Source organism: Rattus norvegicus, chromosome 19, assembly GCF_021556685.1.
Source record: "Rattus norvegicus strain SHRSP/BbbUtx chromosome 19, alternate assembly SHRSP_T2T, whole genome shotgun sequence".
In the NCBI taxonomy this organism is placed as follows: Eukaryota; Metazoa; Chordata; class Mammalia; order Rodentia; family Muridae; genus Rattus; species Rattus norvegicus.
In genome coordinates this window covers 24,925,215-24,946,663 of record NC_141552.1, presented here as the reverse complement: position 1 = coordinate 24,946,663, position 21,449 = coordinate 24,925,215, and the positions used below count along the sequence as shown (strand labels likewise).

At 45.8% G+C, this 21,449-nt stretch overlaps 2 protein-coding genes across 2 annotated transcripts in view; both read right to left on the bottom strand.

Annotated features, from left to right (window-relative positions):
- Positions 1 to 21,449, bottom strand: part of LOC147999222 (disks large homolog 5-like) — an 81,981-nt gene that overhangs the window by 28,943 nt on the left and 31,589 nt on the right. The gene's annotated exons all lie outside the window — the stretch shown is intronic.
- Positions 13,241 to 17,213, bottom strand: LOC147999224 (disks large homolog 5-like). Its single transcript, XM_087596482.1, has 6 exons — positions 16,872 to 17,213; positions 15,864 to 16,023; positions 15,256 to 15,399; positions 14,456 to 14,622; positions 13,634 to 13,739; positions 13,241 to 13,508 (listed from the first exon to the last, which is right to left on the bottom strand). The coding sequence occupies exons 2-5, from the start codon at positions 15,968 to 15,970 to the stop codon at positions 13,675 to 13,677; spliced, it is 483 nt and encodes a 160-aa protein (XP_087452608.1). The 5' UTR covers positions 15,971 to 16,023; positions 16,872 to 17,213; the 3' UTR covers positions 13,241 to 13,508; positions 13,634 to 13,674.

Below are 21,449 nucleotides of genomic sequence, written 5' to 3'. Positions count from 1 at the left end.
ACGAAGCCTAAACGTCTGACCAGTCTCCTCAAAAGTGCACAGGAACCTGACTCCACATTTAGGACCCACTATGGCCTCTGTGACCTGTGAGAAGGAATCTAATATGGGAATTAGTACAGTATGACTTATCCTTATGGATATCTTTGGTGACAATCACCACCTGACCCCTGAAAACCCATCTACCTGGGAGGCTCAGCACTCATGTCACCAAAAAAGCCCAGATCCTAGGGCCAGCATGGGCAGGAGGTGAAGAAAGTTTGTCTCTCGAGAACATCAGTTGCTGCTCCTGGCCTGACTCTATCCTCAGGAGACAATGTCGCCCCAGAAAGTGTGGGTGTCAATAGCTCTTCCCAGGCCAAGACTGGGATACTGCTTAAGTTTCACAATGCACAGCAGTGCTCACTCTAGAGCTAAATGTTCTACAGCTAAAAGGGGTGGGTGCTCTGTTGGCCATGCCCCTCCCCAGCAGTGTTTAGTGCACTCTGAGTGGAGCTTCAAATGAGAGGGACTTCTTGAGGCTACTCCCATGGAGAATGGCAGATTCATCAGAACAGGGAACAGGGTGAGTTCAGAGCACAGCTGGGAGGAATTTAGGGGTGTCAAGCCATGACTAAGACCAAATCCTGTGCTGACAGGCAGTTGAGCTGGAGAACTGGCATCCAAAGTGTGACTACCTGAATTCCTCTTAGACCAAAAGCCCTGGATCTGAGCTACTTTGCTGCATTCTCCTGAGCAGGGTCCCAGACGCAGCTCAGAATCAGGGTTGTGCATGGACTTTGGTGCTGGCAGCAGGTGGCTTAGCCACAAAGTGCCCAGCTTTCCCATCTGTGCCCACTCAAACTCCTCTGTTTCATTTTAGGTGTGTTTGGTATAGTTTTGAGACAGGGTATCTTGTAGCAGCCCAACTCGCTTTGAGCAACACTGTAACATAAAAATAACCTTGAATTCAAGATCCTCCAACCCCTCTGTCCCAAGTCCTGGAATTAAGACCTCCAGCTGTGACCATTTTACTTCAGCATAGGATACATCTGTGTTAGAGTGAGCTTTGGAAATACTGGAGTTCCTTAGAATTCAGGTTTCCTTAATTCTTGACAGGAGTTTTGTGATGATGCTGATGAGAGAGTCAGGAGTTAACACTGGGAGAGGTAACAGTCATGGCAGCCCTGAGTGCGCAGTGAAAGTCAAGACAGAAGCCAGCTGATTAGCACCTGAGTGAAAGTGGGAGGATTCAGAGTTCAAGAACAGACTCAGTTACATACCTAAGACCATATTGCAACATTTTTGTTTCATTTTTGGCTTGTTTTCTTTGAGACACGGTTTTAATTTATAGCCCTGGCTGTCCTGGAACTCACAATGCCTCTACCTCCCAATGGATTGAATTAAAGGCATGTGCCAACATGCACTGCCACTAAATAATTTTTAATTAAACTTTCGGGCAAAATCCAGTAATCCCAGTGCTTAAGAGGCCGAGGCAGGGAGATATCTGGTTTCCTGACAAGTCTGTTCTACAGAGAGCATATCAGAACTGCCAGGGCCGAACAGAGAAACCTTGTCTCAAAAAATAAACAACAAAATGTGTTTTTTTTTTTTTTAAAGAAAAGAGGACGGCAGGGGGTTGGGGATTTAGCTCAGTGGTAGAGCGCTTGCCTAGGAAGCACAAGGCCCTGGGTTCGGTCCCCAGCTCCGGAAAAAAAAATAGGAACGATTTGTCAGAGAATTAGAGGCAGAGATCCAAAAGATATTGGGCAGTTCAGAGTCTAGCTTCTGAGATGAAACTGGACACCCTGGGGTTAGAGTGGGGATTCGCATCTTGGACTGGTAGACAGAGGGTGGCTTCAGGGATGGAAGGCTCAGTCAGTCATTAGTCAGGATTCTCAATCAAGAGGGTGTTGTAAGATCCAAAATGTGTGAGCAGTGTTCTGCATGAGACTAGAAGAACCCGCCTACCCATACAAAACAGCCAATGAAGAGTAATCACAAGCATACATCTGGAGGTCCATGGAGAGGTTAACGTCCACCTTAGTGTGGATTATTCACAGCACAAGTGGAGAGGAGTAGAAGAGCTGATGGTGGCTGAGGCAGGAGAGGAGTTCAGGTGTGAATTTGAGCGAGTAAAACGAAGCTTGGAGGTCGGGCAGAGCAATGAGAGGTCTAACAGGATAGCTGTTGATATCCTTCAGATTAATTTGTCTTAAGAGCCCCATGCCATAGCCAAGGACAGGAATAGATCTGACTATTGAGTGGCTGGGCTCACATAGCCCAACAGGTTTGGCCTTGCCTCTGTGGGATTCCAAGTCTCTCCCTTTAGACACAGCCATGGTGAAGGTGTAGTAGTAAAGGTGCAGTTTGCTTTGCAATGCTCGGCTTATGGTGTTGAGTACTTCATGCTCCACAGAGCTAGGGAATGTCCTAGAAGCCAGGGAGGCTGAGCCATGAGGAAGACAGGTCTCTGGGAGAGAGAAATGATAACCAAAGTCACTAAGAACTTCCTGAATCACAGTGTCTGTTAACCATATATTTTATTTACTTATTTTATGTGCCTGAGTGTTTCACCTAATAAATGCTTGTGTACCATGTGGTATGTGTGGTGCCCGTGAAGTCCAGACTGATTCCCTAGAATTGCAATTACAGGTTAATAGGAGCCACCATGTGGCCACTGGGAACTGAACCTTGGTCTTCTGCTCTTAGCCACTAAACCAACCATCTCTTCAGCACCACCCCCCCAATTGTATAGTCATTAAGATTTAACCATTTGGCCTTCAGTATTTGAATTAATACAGATGTGACAAGAGTTATAGTTAACATGGTGGTTCAGGTATAGACAGGCAGGCATCTCATTGTATACAAAATATGAATCCTTCCTTCCTTCCTTCCTTTCTTTCTTTCACTTCTTTCTTCCTTCCTTCCTTCCTTCCTTCCTTTCTTTCTTTCTTTCACTTCTTTCTTCCTTCCTTCCTTCCTTTCTTTCTTTCTTTCTTTCTTTCTTTCTTTCTCTTTTTGTTTTACTCTTGGAGACAGTGTTGTTTTTTGTGTAGCTGACCTGGAATTAGCTCTGTAGAGGAAGCTGGCCTAGAATTCAGAAATCTGTCTGCCTCTGCCTCCCAAGTGTTAGGATCAAAGGCCTGTGCTACCACCACCACACATCGTTCTGTTTAAAGGAAAAATGTAGTCTTACAGGTCAGCATGAATTTAGCCCCGGTATATACATTTTCCTAGGCCTCAGGAGTCTAGAGTTCATGAAGGATTTGCTGCCTTCCCCTTTAGCCCTGGCTAACTATGAGAGCTCCACACACATGGGTGTTTGCTTCATTAGAGTCTGGAGGATGAGGGTCACAGGCTGAGGTAACTGTGTAGAGCAAAGGATGCCTGGTGAAGGTCAAGTGGGTAAAATGCTGAAATGCTAAGGGAAGAGGCCTATGGTAGGCGCCTCCTACACCTGAGACTTCCAACCCCGAAAAGCAGGGGGTAGAGAGTGAGGATGCACAGTGCACACAGGTCAGGACAAGGCCATGTTACTGAAGCCTCCATGTGTGGTGAGCAGGCTCTGGGGCACCATGAGGGACATCAGGAGCTTCTGCACTTTGTAGAACTACAGGGTTCCATGTTACCTCACATGCCCATGATTTGCCTCCTACTGCAGGGAGAAGCCAACACCAGAAGCCTCCAGCTCCCAGCCCTGCTTTTGCCATGTAGCTTTATCCAGAAGAGCTTGGAAGTCCCTGGACCTGGAGTCTCAGGTGGTTGTGAGCCACCTGACCCTGGTGCTGGAGACTGAACTCAAGTCTTCTGCAAGAGCAGCAAAGACCCGTGCGCTGCCTGGCCCAGCCAGGGCTGTGAAATGGTGTTTATTTTCATCTGAACAAACCCAACAACAGTTTAGGTCCCTAGAAGCCACGTAAACCTGGATGCAGTAGTGTCTGTTATCCAGCCCTTCCCACAGGGAGACAGGAGCCTAAAGTGGACAGTCTCTAGGATTAGGGGGAAGGGCTAGCCTAGCAATCACAGCCATGGACGAGAGGTAGAAGGTGAGGACCTGTGCTCAGGTTGTCCCTGACCTTTACACAAGCACATGAGCACCTGTACTCACAGAAACGCCATACAGACATAGGTGAGAAAAGAAATAAAAACAAACAACATTGAAAATACAATATACTGGGGCTGGAGGGATGGCTCAGTGGTTAAGACCACTGACTGCTCTTCCAGAGGATCTGAGTTCAATTCCCAGCAACCACACTGTGTCTTATAACCATTTCTAATCTCATCTACTACCCTCTACTGTTGTGTCTGAAAACAGGGACAGCGTACTCACTCATATGGACAAAATAAATAGTTTTTTAAAAATCCTTTTCTTAAAAAAAAAAAAAACTCTTCTGTGACACATGATCATTGTGTGATTCCAAATGTCGCTAAGTCAGTAAAGTCCTATTGCTACATGGTGCACCAGTTGTGTCAGCCTTGGTAGTAGAGTGGCACAGTTGAAAAGTTGCTGGTCACAGTGACCAGGCAGCCTAGAAAGCTCACCATGAGCAGAGAAGGCTGTGCTGTGTCCTAGTCCTCTACCCCACACTGCCACCTCATCCCTACGAACAGAGCAAAAAAGAACAGATGAGGAATCTTCCAGGTTTCTTTCCTCTTTGATTCCTTATTAACCTAGCCCTGTGCTACATGTAACCTTGTCACATCCTCTGTCCCATCCCTAAGCCCTCATACCTGTCAGATAAGACAGGGATCTTGCTTTGGGGGGAAGCTCTGGTCCCTCTCTGTCCTAAGAGGCTCTGAGCCATCGCTGAAAGAGAGTCCTCTGAGGATTGAGGGAAGTCCATAGCCAGTGCTCTGACTTCCAGGAAGGTTTGAGGAAGATGGTCCTCTTCTTGTGGTGCCTCTAGTAGGAGCAGCCCACACTTGTGCCCAGCTCCCACTGTCTGAAAAAGGCGGGTGGCTCTGGTCTTTGCACAGCTCCCCGGCTGAATGAACAGTGCATCTCTCCTCTCTCTCTTGCGGGAAGTCTCCAGTCACTGGTGCAGGTGCTGTTCCCAAGACAAAGGAAAGGAGAGTGCAAAGTGAGGGTTCCCAGGATCCTTTTTAAAAAATGTCTGCATTGTCTTCATTAATGTTTCTGTTTAATTTTTTATTCCATGTGTATTGATCTCATTGTAGGGGTGTGCATTCCAAATCATGAGTGTTGAAGGTGGAGGAAAAAGCATGGGAGTTACTTTATCCTACCGTGCGGGGTCCCAGGCTCTGAACCAGGTCGTTGAGCTCGGCTACAAAGAGCTTTCAAACTGAATTTCCTGCTGGCTCTGATTTCAGGGAGAGCATCTCATAGAGCCCAGACTGGCCAGTAAACTACTGATCCTCCTGCCTCAAGTATTGACATCTAGTTCATGAAATGTTGAGTTATTGACATGAGGAACTGGGGATGGGCAGAGGTGCATGACTGAGGCTATCTCTGCTTAGCGGCATGCCTTTGGGGACTGATAGTTTTCATCACTGAGGTGTCATTTGACTGCACAGGTCCTCTGGAGAGATGGAGTCTCTTTTGCCAGGGCATCAGGCTCTCAAGAGAGGCCTTGAAGGTGGAGGTCTGGAGGCCAGGCCTGCATTCCTCTTCAGAAGCTGCATTGCCCACTCTGGACAGTGCTATAGCACGGGGTCACATATCCAGTTCCACCCTGAGACCTGGTGATAAAGAATGTCCATCCTGGGACTAAACTCACGCTGCCATGTAGGGCTACATTCTTCCTTTAAAACAGAAGGATAAGTAGTGGTGGTGGCACATACCTTTGATCCTAACACTTTGGAGGCAGAGGCAGACAGATCTCTGTGAATTCTAGGCCAGCTTCCTCTACAGAGCCAGTTCCAGATCAGCTACACAAAGGAACCCTGTCTCCAAGATTAAAACAGAGAAAGAGAAAGAAAGAAAGGAAGGAAGAAAGAAAGGAAGGGAGGGAGGGAGGGAGGGAGGGAAGGAGGGAGGGAGGGAAGGAGGGAGGGAGGGAGGGAGAGAGAGAGAAAGAAAGAGAGAAAGAGAGAGAGAAAGAAAGAAAGAGGGAGAGAAAGAAAGAAAGAGAGAAAGAAAGAGAGAAAGAAAGAAAGACGTCACTGACACTGGGCACCTGAAGGCTCTTGCTGCCTTCAGTTTGTTGTCCTATTAACCTGGTAGCTTCATTTCTTGAGAAGCTTGGGCAGAAGATGTGTAGAGGAACAAGGTCCAGCTGAGAGGAGGGATCTAGAGTGTTCCGTGGTTGGCAAATAGGCTCTGAGATCTGGCCTGTGCACTCAGGCCAGTGTAACTGTTTGTCTTAGCTCCAGGCTCAAGAGGCTTGAATTGACCCAGGATCAGAATACCACAAGTGGCCTGTGTTTTCCGAGCTTTCTTATGGTTGCAAGCTCTGGGTAGACTCACGTGTACTTTTCCATCATTCCCTGAGCTCTAGGTGACTCGGATGGATCATGGAGATATCTCTAAGCCTATGCCAGCACAGCAGTGACATCATGGCAGTGTCCTCTAGGGTTCCAGGACTGGATTTTTTTTCTCTCTGCTGAAATAAGGAATAAGACATCCTATAAAACAAGGCCAAGCCTTCCTAGAGTTGAAGCCCAGAACACACAAGACTCCCCCAGGGATGGGCCCATCCAAGAAGGTGTGGGATGTTTTGTGGCTTAGGTTGTTTCACGGTGAGTGAGAAGTGTCTAAGACGCACACATGTAGCTGCTTGGGAGCTGGGGAGGTCATGGGACCCCCTAGATCTGATTCTGTAGATGACTGTGAACATCCATGTGCTGGAAACTGAACTCTGGTCCTCAATCACTGAGCCATCCCACTGGCCCCTGGCTGTCCCTTCCTAGAATGTTTCTGTATTTCCTCCTACTTGATGCCTTGATGCTGGCTCCTAGCCCAGTGGCCTATATACAAGATGAATTCTATAAATGTCTTATAAACACTAAGTATCCTGTGAAGGGTACTAGAGCCCTGTTCATAACAGGAAGGCTGAGGAATCCAGTCTGCAGCAAAGAGAAGGCTGGGTGCTTTTCCTGTCATTCAGCATGAAGGGCCAGTCATGTTTTCATTGTAGCGTCCTGGTTATGCTATGGGTCTTCCTGGTGCAGCAGTCCTGTTCTGTGACAAATGATGTGTCTCCTGCAGGAGGAAGAGTGGTCGAGTCACAGTACCTGAAATATGACAAGAAAACGAAACAGGTGATGAAGTCCTTGACTCCCAGAACCACAGGAAGTGGGTTAGGTGGAGGGCAAGTAGGGAGACAGCTGAATCCTGAAGGAAACTGTTGGGACCTTTGCCAGGTGCCTCTGTGACATCCAGACTTGGACACAGGGATGAGTCTGGGTATCTAGCATCAGCATATATCAGTCTCCATGGTCTACGGCCCCTGCACCTCCTCACTGCTCCTCTTGCTTTGGAGACCTCAATTTTGCCAAGCCTTTTCTTCAGGACCATCCCCTGAATCATCCAGGTGGCTCCTAAGAGACAGGCACTGACAGCAGACATTTGGTATGGCTCGCAGGCGAAATTGTCATGGGGCTTTTGCCATCCTACCCAGAATGCTGTGAAAGGCCCCACTTTGGTGGTGGTCACTTCTGGAATGTCCTGTGTGATAGTTTCAGCTGTGAATAACAAGGCTAGCAGTTTCTACTGCTGCCCACACAGGCCTCCAGCACCCTGAAAGCTGCAGTGCTCACCTAGAAGGGAAGCACATTCAGGACAGGGAGAGCCCTGAGGAGCTCAGTCAGCTTCCTGGTCATCCCTGCAGGGACACATCACCCCTGCAGTGTGGTCATCCCCACAGTGACACCTCACCCCTGCAGTGTGTGGTCATCCCCGCAGTGACACCTCACCCCTGCACTGTGTGGTCATCCCCGCAGTGACACCTCACCCCTGCACTGTGTGGTCATCCCCGAAGTGACACCTCACCCCTGCAGTGTGTGGTCATCCCCGAAGTGACTCCTCGCCCCTGCAGTGTGTGGTCATCCCCGCAGTGACACCTCACCCCTGCACTGTGTGGTCATTCCCGCAGTGACACCTCACCCCTGCAGTGTGTGGTCATCCCCACAGTGATGCCCCACCCCTGCACTGTGTGGTCATCCCCGCAGTGACACCTCACCCCTGCACTGTGTGGTCATCCCCGCAGTGACACCTCACCCCTGCAGTGTGTGGTCATCCCCGCAGTGATGCCCCAACCCTGCACTGTGTGGTCATCCCCGCAGTGATGCCTCACCCCTGCACTGTGTGGTCATCCCTGCGGTGACACCTCACCCCTGCAGTGTGTGGTCACCTCTGCAGTGGCATCTCACCCCTGAAGTGTGTGGTCATCCCCTGAGTGATGCCTCACCCCTGCAGTGTGTGGTCATCCCCGCAGTGACACCTCACCCCTGCAGTGTGTGGTCATCCCCGCAGTGACACCTCACCCCTGCAGTGTGTGGTCATTCCTGCAGTGACACCTCACCCCTGCAGTGTGTGGTCATCCCCGCAGTGACACCTCACCCCTGCACTGTGTGGTCATCCCTGCAGTGACTCCTCACCCCTGCAGTGTGTGGTCATCCCTGCAGTGACTCCTCACCCCTGCAGTGTGTGGTCATTCCTGCAGTGACACCTAACCCCTGCACTGTGTGGTCATCCCTGCAGTGATGCGTCACCCCTGCAGTGCAGACCTTTGGGCCTGTGGCCTTCAGGTTCCGGATTATCTGTTAAACTCAGTTCATAATCAGGATGTTTTGTGTTCAGCCTCTGCCTGGACTGTACTCCAAGAAGAGTTCAAGGGTTTCTGTGGCAACATCTATCGATCAAGCCTTAGCAAAAGGATTCCCACATCACCCTGCAGGCAGATTCCCATAATCATCCCTAGTCCATTTAAGCTGCTGCTGAAGATGCCTTGAAGGCATAGCCACAGTGACCCCGTGTGTTCAGAGGTGATGTTTTCCTTTAGGAACCTGATGCTGAGTCTTCTCCTAACCCAGCAGGCAGTCCCTGCATCAGGCTGGAGTCTTGAGTTTCTGTGTTGTCCTGATACCACCTGCTGTGTTCTCCTGGGGCAGAATGGATCTCAGAAGGTCTGGGCCAGTCTCACTGGTTGAGGATTCTTGCAAGGCCTCATCTCCAATTCCTGAGGGATGGTGTAGGTTAGGAGAATGCCTGGATTTGAAATTCAGTGTTTTCAGATTTCAGGATTGGATGAGGGGTACTCAGCATGTGCATGTGTCCATGTCTCTGTATGCATGCACATGCAGGCCAGGGATGGACACCAGCAACCTTCCTCAGTCACCCTATGCCTCTCACACAAAGGAGCTCTCACACAGAAGCTGTGGCTCACAGATGAGGCTGGTCAGGCTTAGAGTCCCAGAGATTCTTCTGCTGTGCTTCAAAACTTTGAATATGTGTGTGCGTGTGTGTGTGTGTGTGTGTGTGTGTGTGTGTGTGTGAGAGAGAGAGAGAGAGAGAGAGAGAGAGAGAGAGAGAGAGATTCTACCAGCATGTACAACCATGCATGCACATATGGATGCCAGAGGGAAATATCCGGTGTCTTCCTTTTCGAACAGGGTCCTAATCAACTATCAGGTCTCTATATCTTAATATCTCGCAGGGGTCCCAGCGTGAGCATAGCCAGGGCATACACATGCTTGGCTGTCAGGCAGGCAAGAGGCAGAGATCTTGTTCTATTCTTCATGGTTAATGCTCTTAGTGCCCTTGAGGGCCTGGCTGACACCTGCCTGGAGACTGCTGGATCTGATGCTGGCCTAGACAGCCAGGGCTATTGATGATGGATGTCCAAAGTGGCCCTCATTCTTGGCAAACTTCTCTCTTCTAGTCTAAATGTGCTTGGGTGTTTAATGCAAGGACTGGGTTTTAGTTTTCCTCTTCCATCCTGCTGCCTCCTTGTTTTCTTCAGCGGGTCACCTGCCCTAGTGAGGAAAGAGAAGTGTGTGAACCACAGCACCACCCTCCCATGCTTCTGCTTGCTGGTCTGTGGTATCTGTTGATGGAGAACCGTTCCTGTGGCGGTCCCGTTGCTGTTTGTGAGTTTTGAGGATTTACGCCAGTGTAGTAATGTGCATAGTCATCCTGGGAAACACCACAGGAAGTTGGTCCCCAGGTTTCAGCACACAGAAGCACAGGCCATAAGAGATGCCCAGGTGTTGAAGGAGGTCCGGTAGATGTGCTGTTCGTTTCCTGTGTCTGATGCATGATTGTCCCTTGCTTAATAAAATGTATACACAAAACTCTTTAAGTGTCCCACTGACCTCTGAGAAAGAACATCAATGGGAAGATGGCTTTGAACTCTTAACTCCCTGTTCCTTTCCTCATAACAGGTTTCTGCAGCAACCAAAGGAGAGAAGCCACCTGAGGGAAGGAAGTCCAAGACAGTGCCTAGGAGCAGAAGTAGGGTCTGGCTGTAGAGGGGACAAGTGACTGGGTATAGGGACTCTAGGATCAGAAAAGAGGCTGTCTGGCATCTCCCACAGCAACGAAGACAGTGACGCATAGTCATGCTCAAAGGCCAGTCTGATCCACACAGTCCCTCATTTCCCAGGCGATTATAGATGGTGTCAGGTAGCAGTTGAAAACTGGCCATCAGGGCATGATTCAAGTGTTTATTAAGGTATCATGGCATCAAGAGTATATGAGGGAATAGCCATATGTACACAGAACGACTTGCAGATCCAGAGAGCAGGGAGGGAATAGCCAGGAGCTCCTGCTTGCTGCTGCCTTAGGGGTTCTACAGAAATCCCAGTGGCACTTGGGAAGTGGAGGCCATATCAATTAGGGATTGTGGCCACATGGGGAGATTGAGGCCAGCCATATGCTGTGGCATCAGAACACTGACCAGCGATGACAAAATGGAACATAAAACACTGGTTGCTCAGCTTTGATACTGCTGACTGCTGACGTGGCCAGGGGCCATCCGGTTCAACAAAGGCTCAGCCAACAGTTGTCTCTCCACTCACCAAAGGTCAAAGAGTGGCCCAGCTCCAAAACCAAATGTGTGCCCACATTTCAATGGCTCCGGTACTGTTTCACCTCAGCTGCGGAGATCTCAGGATCCATGATGTCCAGCACGCACACACCCGAAAGAGACAGTCTTAGGGGTCGTAGGCAGGACTGAGGGTGGTGAGCCTCTGCCTCACGGCTCAATGGCCCTGACCTTGGCATTGTTTGGGCACAAGAGAGCAAAGTGATGGGGACAGACAACCTGCAGTCTACCATGCGGGAAGGGCATGACTAACACTGATTGATCACATCCATGTGACTACTGAAGCTTTTCCTGCTCTCTGTAGTGGTGACCTTACAGAAACCATGCACACCCGGTTTAGACTGTATTAAAATAGCCACCATTTCAGGGTTCCCTGCAAGGTACCATGGGACAGTAGTAGCATGAGTCTGCATGTATCTCGACAGTTTTCACTAGGGACCAAACACACACACACACACACACACACACACACACACACACACACACGTGTGTGACACATGTGACATGGTGCACATTCTATGCACACAGAAGAAAGTGAGTAGTAGTGAAAACACACCAATAATGGAATTGATGGAGGGAGCTGTGGGGAAGCTGGGGCTTAGAGTTACTTAAAGGCCCTATGCAGGCTCTCCTTTTGTTGGAGGAGAAACTTCAAGTGCAAAGTGGCTCTTTATTTTCTTTCTCTAAAGCACAGAGGGCTAGGGTGGATCACAGGGCTTTGAGCATGTTCGGCAAGTACAGTCATGCAGAATTAAATCCTAGGACAGGAACCCTATTAATCTTCTACAGAATTACAGAGCAGCCTGGATGAAGACTCTTAGCTGAAAATGTGGACATCTCAAGACAGGTACTGGACAATGGCTGTCAGACTTGACTGAAGCCTGGAAATGTTTTGCTATCTCATAGGAAAAGAAGGCCCCTCCTACCACACTGTACTCTAAGGACAGTTTATTCAGGTTAGGATGACATGAACTATTGTCTCAGGTCACAGATGTCAGCACAAAGTATCCAAGGTATTGTATGCCAATGGTAGCATTAACAGAACAAAGCACACAGTGTCATGAAGACATAAATTAAGAGTTTGTGTAGCAAGACCCAGGCCTCTTCCAGGGTCTTAGATAGTAACTGAGAACCTCAAACACGGTAGTGATGTGCTAGTGTGGGGTGAATCTAGTTACAACTAGTTTCTATTGTGACACAGATGACACTTTTTGTGTCATGTTCAGCTTATAATGAATGACTAGACCTAAGCATGAGAATAACCAAATACTACATTGCTTCTCTAGCTGCTGAGCTTTTAAAAGCCCTGGGGTGACAGCAAGCTTTTGTGGACATTCTGGATTATTCCTTCTGTACTTTAACTCTCTGAGTCACCTCCACTCTCAGCAAGTTAGACCAATTCCACAAATTGGAAATCAGTCACCTGGAAAAAATACATTCTCAATACGATCCCAGATTGGCCATGGAAAAAGGATAGCTTGCACTGTCCCACCTCGGTTGGGCTTGCACAGGCCTGCTCTCCAAAAGAAACCTGTGTTCACAGCTGCAAGCTACATTCACTATGGATGCTCTGGAGGTTCCTTCCTAAACTGCTTAGATTAAAATAATTTTCTTGCTAACAATCAAAAAACTGATAATGCCAATCTGGCCTACAAGAAGCTAGTTTCTATTCTGTATTTTATCAGATGTGTATAATACATATGGTCATCACTGATATTAGGTGAAAGATCTGCTCTAATATGAAAACTAAGTGATACTGGAGGATGATCCTGACCCACAATGAGCAGTGGGAACACCAGAGCCCTGTAGGGATGCCTGACAACCTAACACGTTGAGCACGCACGGCTCAGTAAGTTCCCTGTGAACACACATATCCTGAGATCTCTCTATTTAATTGGAGGTGATCCTGTCCACCTAACACAGCACCTCATGTGGAGTAACAAAAGCCACCTGCAGGAGCTGTGGTGACGACTCACAGGGTAGAGCATCTGCTGCTCTCTCAGAAGAACCACATGGACGCTAACAATTGAGTAAAGTGTGTCAGTGATTACATCACAAAGTGTGTGTCCGAGACACAGCCACATTATCCACACAAAAGACACTATCACACTGGGTACTCCTTGGTGACTCTGATTTCACTTATTAGCCCAGGCTCCATGGAAAATGCAGAGATCCATCTGTAGCTGTCAGTTCTAAGTCCACAGGAAGGGACAGAACCCTTGAATAAGAATGATGGTCTTAAGAGTCAAGAGATAGAATTCAATTTTTATTCATAACAAATACATTTTTACGAAAAACAGGATTAAAATGAATAAAAATATTTAAAAATATTTGAAAGTAAAAATAGTAAGAAGAACATATAAATATGAAACAACAAAAAGAAAACTTCAATTAAAATCATAACAAAAATATTTCTAAAAGCATATTCTTAACGAACATTTAGAAGCACAGACGTATTGCTGTTTCTCCTCTAGCACACATAATGAAAGGCGGTCCCCCAAGGTGTCTCTCAAGTGCTGTTTTCTGAAGAAGAAAGTGAGTAAGACCTCAATCAGTCAGGATGGCTTAGGATGGTATATAAATTTAGCGTCTCTAAGAAATGACAAATTAACTCAGAGGATGAATACTCATCGAAAAAATGTTGTTACCATTCAGGATGTTGGTCATCAGGGACTCCTGAGAAAGCAACTTATTCTTCAGGAAGCTCTCTTACTGCTGTGTGTCCAATTCCAGCTCTCTTGCACTTTCTGAGACCTGGAGGAAGGCAGTTTTTCAGACACTGATTTGGTGGGGAAATGCAAGCCACCTGTCAGAATGCTGCCTTCTACCACCTCAGTTCTATTGGACAGTCGACATGGACCTTTTAACTGATATCATTGTTGCTAACTCTTTGGGAAGGGCAAAATCTCCAGAGAGCCTCACAGTAATGTGGGCTGCCAATATGGGACCCAGACTTATACCAGTGCAAACCAAGAACATGGCAATGGGAAAAGACCTCATCGGGTTGCAGGAAGAAAGGAGATGTCCATATGTCACCAAGGTTAAAGCCAATGACAAGTACTAATTTGACATTTGCACTTGGTTCTTATCCCAAAGGTGCTTCCTACACAAGAGGTCACATGACCACAGAGTGTCATTTGTCAAAGAACCAAGAAATTGTTCAAAACTCTACATGGGATCCAATGTATCACATGGATATGCAATAATGGGATATGTTATTCATCTGTCACCATTTCTAGACTGCAGCTTCAAAAAGAGCAGCAAAATATGCTTGCACAATAATTCAGTTTCTGAAAAGTGGTTAACTTCCTAGAATACTTGTGCATAGGCAGAGCAATGAACAATTCCACTACATGAGGTGGTTGGCTGGTTGTGAGTGTAAATTAGAAAGGTGGTAAGAGAAGCAAAGATGTATCAAATTGGCAAATTTTATCAGATATTGTTAAGCTAACACATCTGCTCGTCCCTACCTGATAATGCTGGTTCTGGCCGTTGATGGTCTTTATCTTTCTTGTTGAAGTCAACCAAATATTTCTGGTTCAGTGCACAATCAAGATGTACCTCCTTGTTCTCCTGCTTCAGTGGGACCAACTTCTTCCTACATGTGTTCTCCATCAGGAGCTGGCTGAGCAGGTTTCTGGAAATACAGTCTGCATAGTAAGATCATGCTGGCCCTTTCTCCCATTCCTACTCCCAAGTCCGACTAACTCTATCAGGTCCCAGATACCCATGAAGACTTAATAAAGTGCATCTTGATACATATAAGGCTGCTGCACAAACCATAAAAAGGTAATTCGGGGAAGAATAAATTGTTTGCTTGGCCTGACACCAATTAGAGTCCACACCTCTGAGAAAGAACATGGATCTACAACTATCCATGAAAGCCCAATGCATGGGGGCAACATCAATTAGTACTGGGCCAACACCCTCAAAGGAGGTCAGTAGAATCAAGAGAAGGTCATGCTAACCATGTGGTCCACGCACTGAATTTTGTAAAACCTGGTGTGACACCATAGGTCCAGGTCAGCCTAATAACCTTCTGCTGACTTCAATCAGTACTGATCTATCTAGAGCCTTCTGAAGATGCCTAGACAATCCTGGGATGAGGAACAGTCTTTTATGGAACTGAAAACTGAGTCCTAATGACCCTGGCACACTGATGTGTAAACAGCACAAGAGATAGAACCAGAGCTGAAGACCGTCCAATCCAGAACAAAGAAAGTCAGAAATGGCCATTCCACAAGTGATAGCCTTTCTGACCAGGACTTACCTAGAGAAGGTAATCTCCTTCTTCAGCTTATGGTTGTTCTCATGGACCTCAGTATTCTCCATCTCTAAGTTGTGCAGAATTGACATGACCGCCTCCTCCATTCTCTCCAGGTCTTCATAATATGGATTTGGCCTGAAGTGTGGCCTGTCCCCAAATGATAGAATACAATGAACATCGGCATTTAGGAATATATGAACTCAGGGTGGGTCCTACATCACCCCAGGCTGCTGCCTGGATCTTCCAGCACTCAGTCCCCTGCCTAGCAAGTACAGAGACTCACCAGAAACTCACTGCAATTACAATCTTGCAAAGCCACCAGCTGTCAAGGGCTTTGCAAATGCACACTGGGAACTCACTCTCCCTGACTTTATCCCTGAATTCTTCATTCAGACCACAAGTTCTGCTTTTAAATAAATGGAAGCAGATGAGTCCATTTTCAATCTCACTCCTCAGGGTCAGGTTCTGAATCTCCACTATATGGGAGGTGAGGTTTAGCACAGCGTGGTTAGGGAGGTACAGCTTTCTAGAACCCAAAACCTTAACAGGATAAGAAAAACGTGACCTTGCAGACCCAGGAATGAAACAAGAGCATTTGGAGCGATTCATACCTGTTCTTCATGGATCTCTCTGTCAGAAACCTCAGGCGATCTCTCAGGTCATTTCTCTCCTCGGTAATGAGCTGCAGCTCTTTAATCAGCCTCTCCTTTTCCTTCATGGCCTGATTCTTGCTTAGGTCAGTGCCAGGGGATGATGTTTCTCTCCCAGAGTCTGTAGGTAGAAGAACACAAGTGAACCTGCATGGGGAGAATGCATAGAGTGTTCATAGACCTCAGTGAGGCCTAAACAGGAGAACAAGTCAGGAACCCAGTGTCACTGCTAGGCGCTTGTTCTATGCTTAAGAGACCTCCTCAGGGGATCTCAGTTCTCCCACTACTCTATAGAGACCAAGAGATGTAAGCAGCCAGGTGTTCCCTATTCCGGACATCACGTGCTTACATGTACCATGGAGATGGCTTCTCCAGGATTATTATCAGCTGAACAGGGTACAGCTTGGTTTCAGGACCCTCACCCCTGTGGCTTCAGAACTCAGATGATAAATTCACCATCCACAAAACTTGAGTGATTGGAGACACTCAGATGTCCTACCCTGATACTCTAAGCCAACAACTTTGGATTTAAAACGCATTTCCAGGGAGGATATGTTCAACAGACTTATCAGTGTCCCTATGTGAAATACCAAATGCCCCAGAAGTGCGAATAGGTTACAGGCTGAATCTTGGTCTACACGTTCCAAATAGTTTTGGTATTGTAGAAAAATATTTGTAACATACAACCTCTAATATATAAAGCAAACGATGACCCTGCCAGTTAGAAGAAATTAGAGAAGGTCTAAGAACATAAGGTTATTGACTGGAGCACAATCTCTCCCTGTTACTACTGCCAGATACCCACTGTATTTAAAGAAGCAATGATAGTGAAATACATTGCTGCCCTGTCTAAACTCAGAAACGGTGGACCCTCCATGAACACTGATGGTGTTATTATATCAATGTAACAGAGCAAATGAACTGAAAAGTAAAGACCAGAAGTTCACAGTATAATAGCATTGGCCTTACCATATCCTCCCAGTGGGGATGGGGAAACTAAAGTTCTGAAATTCTTGACTTTAAGGAATTGTGATATTCATGGAAATTCAATTCCTTTTCAGATGCTCCAGTTGTTGTGGCCCATTGCTAGAAAGGTCAGCTTAAGCCTGCAGCCCCCTTGACAGGAAGCTCAAAATACACTGCCCAGAACTTGCTCCACATTCCCCAGAAGTGCTGTCTTTCTCCATCATTACTTTGAGACGAAAGGCCAGACTCCTTCACTCTAGTCTCTTCAGAATCGACGTTCCCCCTCCCAAAAAGCTTGCGAAGACGGGAAAACATGTCTTAGCTTGTAACCGCCAGACTCAGACTGAGAGAAACTAGGGCACTGGTTGTCACTACAACACTGGTGACATCACAGAGGATGCTAGAACTCACTAGGAGACAATAGAATGTCCAAGAAGGGACAGCTGATGTCATGGGGAGCAGACTTTGCCTCCCTGCTAATGTTCTCCCTGTACTGAGCATAAGCAGAGGTGCCCTTTCCAGGAGACTTTCCTGGGGCAGAGCCACTGAGCATCTCCTGCTTCCAAAGCCAAATTTTCCTCTAGGCTTGATTATAAAAAAACCTTAGTAATTCCTATGCATCTAAATGAATATTTCCTTCCATATCTTGCCCCAAAATGTCTCATCCTAACTCAAATTGTCCTCATTCACCAATGTTAGCCATTAAAACTTCCTGAGATTTCATACCAGCTTGAATATGCAGTCAAAAGTTCTCCTGTCTCATTATGTACGGGTGCTTTAAATCACATCAAGAAATAGTCTGCATGGTAGGTTACAACATGCGTGTGTATTAGGGGAACACTCATGAAGTCATGTGCTTAGCAATCGACAATTGCCAGAAAATTCCTTAGTTGAAAGAGTTGAAGTCTTTATGGTGCTAGGAAAAGTGTGGAGACCAGTTGGCAGAGGAAAGTGCAATATTGGGACCACGAGTGAAGGGAACCTCATGCTGCTTGTGGGGTTCTCCTCTCTGTACCAATGTCGCCAAAGGAGCACTGATCACAGGCCTGAGTAAGATACATCATGTGCTTTTATCAGAAAAATAAAATAGTCAAGAGATATAGGGGATGCACATAAACTGCTAAATGGTGCTTATCCATTAAGTGGATAGAGCAAGGTCCCAGCACCTGTACACTGGGAAATGGCCACCCCACCAAACACAAAACCACCTATCATAGTAAATAATGAATACTTTATAGAATGCACACATTAACACTGATTGATCACATCCATAGTTCAAATTTTGTGGGCAAATTCATGGCCTTAACTATCTTTCTCTCAACTTATATAGCAAAAATAGGAAAGAAAGAGAAAAGAAAAAGTCAAAACAAAAAGCTCAAGCTTCTCATATGAAGATTGCAGGAAGTGTTTTATGGGAGTCAGTTCTGATTGGGCCATTTTAGATAGAACAGTGCATAGTGACCCTTAATGTGATGGGCCTTTAGAAAGCTTTTTGCAATATTGGAATTTTAACAAACCTCATCCAGAACATACAGAAGAGGCAAGGATGTGATCACCATGTCCTTGCTCTGAATCAGGTCATTTTTCTGCATCCTTGATTGTCAGGCATAGAACAGCAACAATCTGAAATAGCTGGTAGACATGGGAAATCGTGGCTAAAACTATAATTGTGGGTTACACACCTCAACTGTCAAAGACTAATGCTGTCCTCACAGTCCTTGGAGGCCACTCTTGTAAGCCTATGTATCGCAAAGTGGAAGGAGGTTTATCTGAGCTCAAAGAGAACCTGGCCAGCCAGGTAGAGGTAACTTGTGATACTTGAGACCCTGTCTAAAACCAGCATAGAAACCCACACTTCATTCAAAGCGTCATCTACGAATTCTCGATTATCTGCCATTCTCTCCCTACCAGTCGTTCAGTTTGGAATGTTAGGAAAAAAGTGGAACTGATCATTCTATTCTAAGGAACTTGATCTCCATTTTCTTGCATACACATTAAGAGTGCATACAAATGGATATCACTATCTGAACATCTTAGTATTATCTACTCTGTATATGTAGCATAATACTGTGCCTATGACAATCTCAAGCTTCCTTGTGTGTTGTTGCCCCATCAAGAAGTGTGATGTACTGAGGCCAATATCCAGGGATCCTTTCAAGGGGTTAGAGTAAATCATCAGAGATACTGCACTTCTTTGTCCTTAGATTAAATTGAGTGACACAATGTGAACCTGGTGGGCTATTTAACCTTGCATCTTTCTCCCAACCCCACCTTTCTGAGTTCAGTCCATGGCAGAATTTGTTCCCCACCATCGTAGATATTTCTTTGTATATTTCCACAAGAGCCAGGTTTCTTTTTTTTTAGTAGAATTAGTTGTAGTCAATCAACTGCTGCCCTATGTAAGAAATGATTAGTATCTATTGTAATTTACCACACTGTATTTGTGTATAGGAGTACATTGTTGGAAATCCGGCATTACTGAGTAATTGGAAACCAGCGCTGTGGCCTTGCCTTTCTGTGCCTCTTCCTGGCTCACAGGCAGCAGGGGGCAGACCTTGAGTTCCTCTTCAGGGACAGAGTGATGTTGAATGGGCACTGAGCAGGCAGAGAAACACAGCTGAGGCAGCTCCTTTCAGTTATCAAACACATCATCTCCTTCCCATCTTAAGGGCTACTGCTGAGGTCTTGCCCCCATAGCTACCTTAACAGCAGCGAATTTGTTACACAGCAACCAGCTCTTTCCTATTGTTCTGTAATATGCCTCCACATCATGGATGCCAAGAAAAACACTAACAAAGAACAAAAAAACCTGACATTGAACTGTGAGGTGCTGGTCACATACCCTGTTATGTTCTGTATGTTATGAGGTTTCTTAATCTTAACAAGTTCCCCAACTATAAACTTCATGAACTTGATAAATGCACTAATTTCTGTTGATCCATTACCATCTGCTGTTGCTGTGTTTAGATGGCTCTAAGACCAAGATGGCTTATTGGAACAAAGATATATTTTGGGTACAAGAATCTTCTTTTGGGTCAGTACAACAAAATGAATTATTAGCCGTAATTAATGTATTGCAGGAATTTACTCATGATGTAAAAGTATTATAGCTGAGTCCGCTTATGTTGTAGGAGTAGTACAGAATATTGCGACTGCTGTTGTTTCTACATCTAAGCCGATATTAAATGTTATGCTCACATATTAAAGGACTATTGTTATTATGAAACTCTAGAATATTCATTGCACATATTAGATTACATTCAAAATTGCCAGGATCTTTAACACTTGGCAATCATATGGTAGATCAATTAGTGGAATTTGCTACCCCAGAAGAAAACAGAAATAATTATGCCAATATTGGATATTTCCATATTAAATGTAAGATTCCCTATTCTGAAGCCAAACAAATTATTGCTAATTGTCGTATTTGTGAGCCTTCACTTATAAAATGTATTCCATCTGAAATTAATCCCAGAAGAATGCAACCTAATACATCGTGGCAGATGGATGGAACCCATATTTCTGAGTTTGGTTGCCTTTCATATATACATGTAAGCATAGATAATGTTTCAAAATTTGTGTGGGCTACACCATTGCCAGGAGTACGCACTGCTCATGTTATACAGCATCTATTGGAAATTTTGCTGTTATGGGACTGTCCTCTAAAATTAAAACTGATTATGGACCACCATATATTTCTTATCAATTTAAACAATTTTATCAATGATATCATATTGTACATATTACTCATATAGAACACAATTCACCAGGACAAGCTTTTGTTGAAAGGGTTCACCATACCCTGAAATGACAAATTATAAAATCAAAAAGGAGGAAAAGAGATGACCTTATGCAGCCTGAATGGAGTTTGCAGACCAGTCCCAGAGCTATATTGGCACAAGCATTATACATTATTAATTTTCTTAATTTACCACAAAGTGAAGTTATATCAAGAGCCGATAGACACTTTGTTGAACTTCCCCCAGAAGGCATCGAACAGACAGTATGGATAAAATTGTCGGAGATGCTGAATGGCAGGAAGGGACATCATTGTATACAGGGGAGAGGGTTTTGTCTCATTACAGAATGGGAGACAATTCTGGTTACCCGGGAGATGGATCCAAGCCCAGAATGATAAGAACCGCACCCTACCCTCAAAGGAATCCAGTTAAACCAGCTACATTTTCTCCTAATGGATATTCTCCCGAGACGAAGGAGGTGTCCTCCATTACTGAGGCCCTGGCTTCTCTTAGTGTCAAGAAATGACAATGGATAAGGATCCGTGCAGTGACAACCCCATTACCTGTGTGGGGTCACGTGAAGCGATTAAGCACTGAAAGGAAAAAATGTTGTCTCCTACAGGAAAGTCCTTTACTGCTGAGCACGTATTGTTAGCAGTGTGTGCTTTACTCACGGTTTCTTCTGTTGGGGCCAATGCGAGTTATCAGGCTTATATTCCTTGTCCACCTTTATTTGAACCTGCTAATTGGGGGGAAACAGATGTGGTTTTATACACCACCCCAAGCATTTTATCATCTCTTCGGAATAATTTGACTTTTTGAATAGATATGATGGAGCTCT

Bases quoted from the DNA above. Each gene is read 5' to 3' on its own strand.
- LOC147999224 (XM_087596482.1), bottom strand. From the start codon at position 15,970: ATGAAGGAAAAGGAGAGGCTGATTAAAGAGCTGCAGCTCATTACCGAG. The intron at 15,400-15,863 runs GTATGAATCGCT...ATTTGGGGACAG, and splicing joins GAGAGATCCATGAAGAACAG to GCCACACTTCAGGCCAAATC. The intron at 14,623-15,255 runs GTAAGTCCTGGT...CTGTATTTCCAG, and splicing joins AAGGAGATTACCTTCTCTAG to AAACCTGCTCAGCCAGCTCC.